Source organism: Pangasianodon hypophthalmus, chromosome 29 (assembly GCF_027358585.1).
Source record: "Pangasianodon hypophthalmus isolate fPanHyp1 chromosome 29, fPanHyp1.pri, whole genome shotgun sequence".
In the NCBI taxonomy this organism is placed as follows: domain Eukaryota; kingdom Metazoa; phylum Chordata; class Actinopteri; order Siluriformes; family Pangasiidae; genus Pangasianodon; species Pangasianodon hypophthalmus.
In genome coordinates this window covers 11702012-11705536 of record NC_069738.1, presented here as the reverse complement: position 1 = coordinate 11705536, position 3525 = coordinate 11702012, and the positions used below count along the sequence as shown (strand labels likewise).

The following is a 3525-nucleotide window of genomic DNA, read 5'->3' as shown; positions in this document are numbered from 1 at the left end:
CATTTTGAGTGGTTTTAGATGTACCTTTGTTTGAGATAATATAATTTTTTTGGTTTTCCAGCCCAACTACATCTCATAAATCACTGAAACATTCTGAAATTAGCCCCAAAATTGGGCATTGGAAAAAGGGAGATAATTTTTTCTTTTTCTATGAAGTATATCTAACAACAGAACTTGTTCTGTGCATCATAGACACATTGTCTACACTTAAGCTATATTTTTTGTGAAACTTTATTAGATTTAAATCTAGAAAGGTGAAGAGAATGTCAGCTTATATCTGTCAGAGACACATTTTTAAATCATTGGTCACTCAAAAGACTTAGTATTTAATGGGAGTTTAAAATGTATGGAGAACTTCATAAAGATTAGTGGATAAGCTGCCACTAAGAAGTCTAACTGAATGAACAAGTTTGAGAAGAAATTTGTCCAGCAGATGGCACAAAAACTCATCAGATGTACCAACTTAAGTGAACCTTTTCCACTAAAAAAACACAACTTGACACAAAATGTATCTGAAATTAAGAGTTTTAATCAACTTACGAAGCGAATGTTCATCAGTCTTTTCTTTCACCATATAAAATTACTATAATAAAAGTTTTCTGAGTACCATTCTGCACTACTTACACTGTTTTTATATTTTTACCTTTGTGCCTTATACACAGTCTTTTAGTAATACCGTAATTACAATTAAAACATCTTTTAAACATTTGGAAGACATAATTATACAATTATCAGCATCTACAGTGTATATCTGTACAAAAGAGGCCTACTAACAGCCTTGAAAACAGTGTCATAAAATTAACTTGGACCAAAAAAAGCATATAAATGTACAAAAAAAAAAAGTGTGCATCAATTTGTCATTTTTAGGTTCACTACCAGTTTGCTTGTAACAACAATTTTAACAGTTCACTTTAGACTGAAGATCTGTATTGCATTTAAGCTCATTTCAACTCTGGAGAAGTGCCACGTTGCCGTTTGGCAGCAAGGACAAAAAAATGAACACACTTGTCAGACAGTGTTGCACAAATATGAAATAAAAGGAATAACAGTAAAATGCACATTGAGAGAAGACGGTACCCTTGAGTACTAATCCTGAGATTCATACAGATGTACGTGTGCCAAACAGCAGTGGTAAATATAATGTCATTACCTAACATTCTCTGTCTACTGAGTTTTTTTTTTGTTTGTTTTATTGTGGGCACCAGTATTTATGTCAGCATTTGTAAGGCAGAGGGTTACAGCATGTGCACAAAAATACACACTCCTGTTCTCTCTCTCACACACACACACACGCATGCACACGTTAGGGACTGCATAGAGTAGCTGACTAATACATTCACTAGTCACACTGTGAGTATGTCAATTAGTCAGAGAAAACCACATATCACTGATATCACTTCTATGTTTAAGTGTACACTGATATCACTTCTATGTTTAGGTGTAGAGCTGTGTGCAGGACTATTTCATCCCATTTCACCTTCTGAACAATCCCACCCTGTTATCCTTTAAATCTAATTAAAATTTAAGCAAAATCTATATCCCACTCAGTTAGTTTAGTCAGTCCAGACTCGTCTTTGAACGTTACCGATGTTGAATGTTCAACACGTGCATCACTGTGAACCTGGAACGCTGCTGTAGACAGAGAGCTCTGGTGATGGACATGAGCTTCAGTGCTGCATGCTCTCAGTTTCAGAATCAGCAGTTCAGGTTGGTCCTTAAATATTGTAATTGGATACAGAAATGTATTATTTTACTCCTGTATTGTGCTGTTTTATTCATTTTCATTGCTAAAAGTATAACCTAAAAAGCTGGAAATTTAATTTATAGCCTGTGTATGGCTGTTCACTGAAGTTCAGTTTAACACATTCTTCTCTTTTTTTAGCATCTAACCACACTAATAAAATAGCCTGAAACTAAAAAAGATAACTAGTCAATTACTTTTTCTGAATTACTGGTTGACTAGTAAAAATTAATCATCATGCAAGCCCTAACACACACAATGCACTGATGCCACTGTCACATTTTGTTCATAGTATGTACAAAGATCACAGTGCCATCCTTACCATAAATAATAAAAAATTATATTGTATATAGATTCCAGATTACAAAAAAGGACAGTGTTGCTTCTGTTTGTGCATCACCTAAAGCACAAATAAAGGCTGTTTAGGTGGTACAATCAGCAGACTGGGACCAGGAGCTGTGTGCACCGAGAGGCCAGTCAGAATTCCAGAGCTCTGTGCAGCCCATGCCTGCTGCCGTAAGTCCTAGCACCAACTGAAATGAACTCAGAAGAAATCAAAGAGCCCATGGTAGCGTAGTTCCTAGTGGATTGGCACTGCACACCAATCCTCAATGAACAAAAATGAGATACATCAGTGTCTTGTACAGCTTGTGTTCCATAGCTTCCTTGGCTTCCTTGGATTTCCAGAGCTTCGTACTCTCGCTTCCATGTTCTCTTCTCTCTGGTGGTGTCAACTAAGGCCGATGAAACCTGTGACACAGAGGAGTCAAGGGATCAATTTTAAAAAAGTGCTGAACAGAGAAGCAAGTGAATGTCGAACTAAACAAAAGACGTTTTCTCCTGTTAATGGTGCACAGTGCTGCTTCTGAAGTAAGACACTACTATATGGATTGTGTGCAAGCTGCAGTATCAGGTGATAAACAACTTCTTGCATTTGATATTCAATCACGCTGACATTACAATCCCACTCAACAATCCCACTGATTACCAACCTACACTACATCTGTAGCGTTGATGTGAAAATGTACAACGCAGGTTTAAATGAAGCTCTACTCTACAGTACTCTAACGTCAGACATACAGCTCTGTGCGAAAAGAAAATAATTCAAAAGTTCACTTTTGTATTGCAACAAGGACTGAATGTAAATGTTGGTGTAGATGATTTACCTGGTGTATATCCTGCTGTCCTCATGGACCTCCATCTCTGAACTCTTAAACTCATTCAGCTCCTTTCTGATGGCAGCCTGCAGTAAAAGAGGGGCAAAAAAAAGAGAGAAGACAAATAACTTCAGTAAACAAACTGACACGCTAAACAAGATGCATATTAAAAAATGTTAAGATTCATATTCAATCTTAATATTCATGCTCAAGGATCAGTGGAGAGTTCAGCCCGGTTTATCCTACGCTCACATGCACACAAGCACATGACCAAGTCATTATGTATACAAGTGTGCAACATAGAGCTACGTTTCATTCAATTCAATGAATAATTCCTCAGACTAATCCTATGATGCATGTGGTCTTCAGTTCCACTCTCGCACTATTAGCTCCTACCTGCAGCTTAGTTCCCATTTACTGTTTGATGCACAGAAAAATTCCCATTATATTCCGACATTATGAAGAAAAATATAGCTTGGAAGGAAGTAGCAAAGATATGGGCTGCCTCGTGTATGTAGTGTACATAGCTAGTATAGATAGTTTGTTTTGACAATCTGCCAACCCGAAGCCTGGCACATTACATATAAATCAAACAAGCATCATTTAATTTGTGCATAACAAAAAAAA

General features: G+C 36.8%; 1 protein-coding gene across 11 annotated transcripts in view; it reads right to left on the bottom strand.

Annotated features, from left to right (window-relative positions):
- Window positions 1-507: 507 nt before the first annotated feature.
- Window positions 508-3525, bottom strand: part of phactr4a (phosphatase and actin regulator 4a) — a 54012-nt gene continuing 50994 nt past the window's right edge. For all 11 annotated transcript variants that reach the window (XM_053231293.1, XM_053231292.1, XM_053231294.1 and 8 more), the window contains 2 exons: window positions 2908-2984; window positions 508-2491 (listed from right to left, as the gene is read on the bottom strand). In XM_053231293.1, the coding sequence (XP_053087268.1) occupies window positions 2476-2491; window positions 2908-2984 (93 nt within the window). In that variant the 3' untranslated portion in view covers window positions 508-2475. The remainder of the gene's footprint in view (window positions 2492-2907; window positions 2985-3525) is intronic.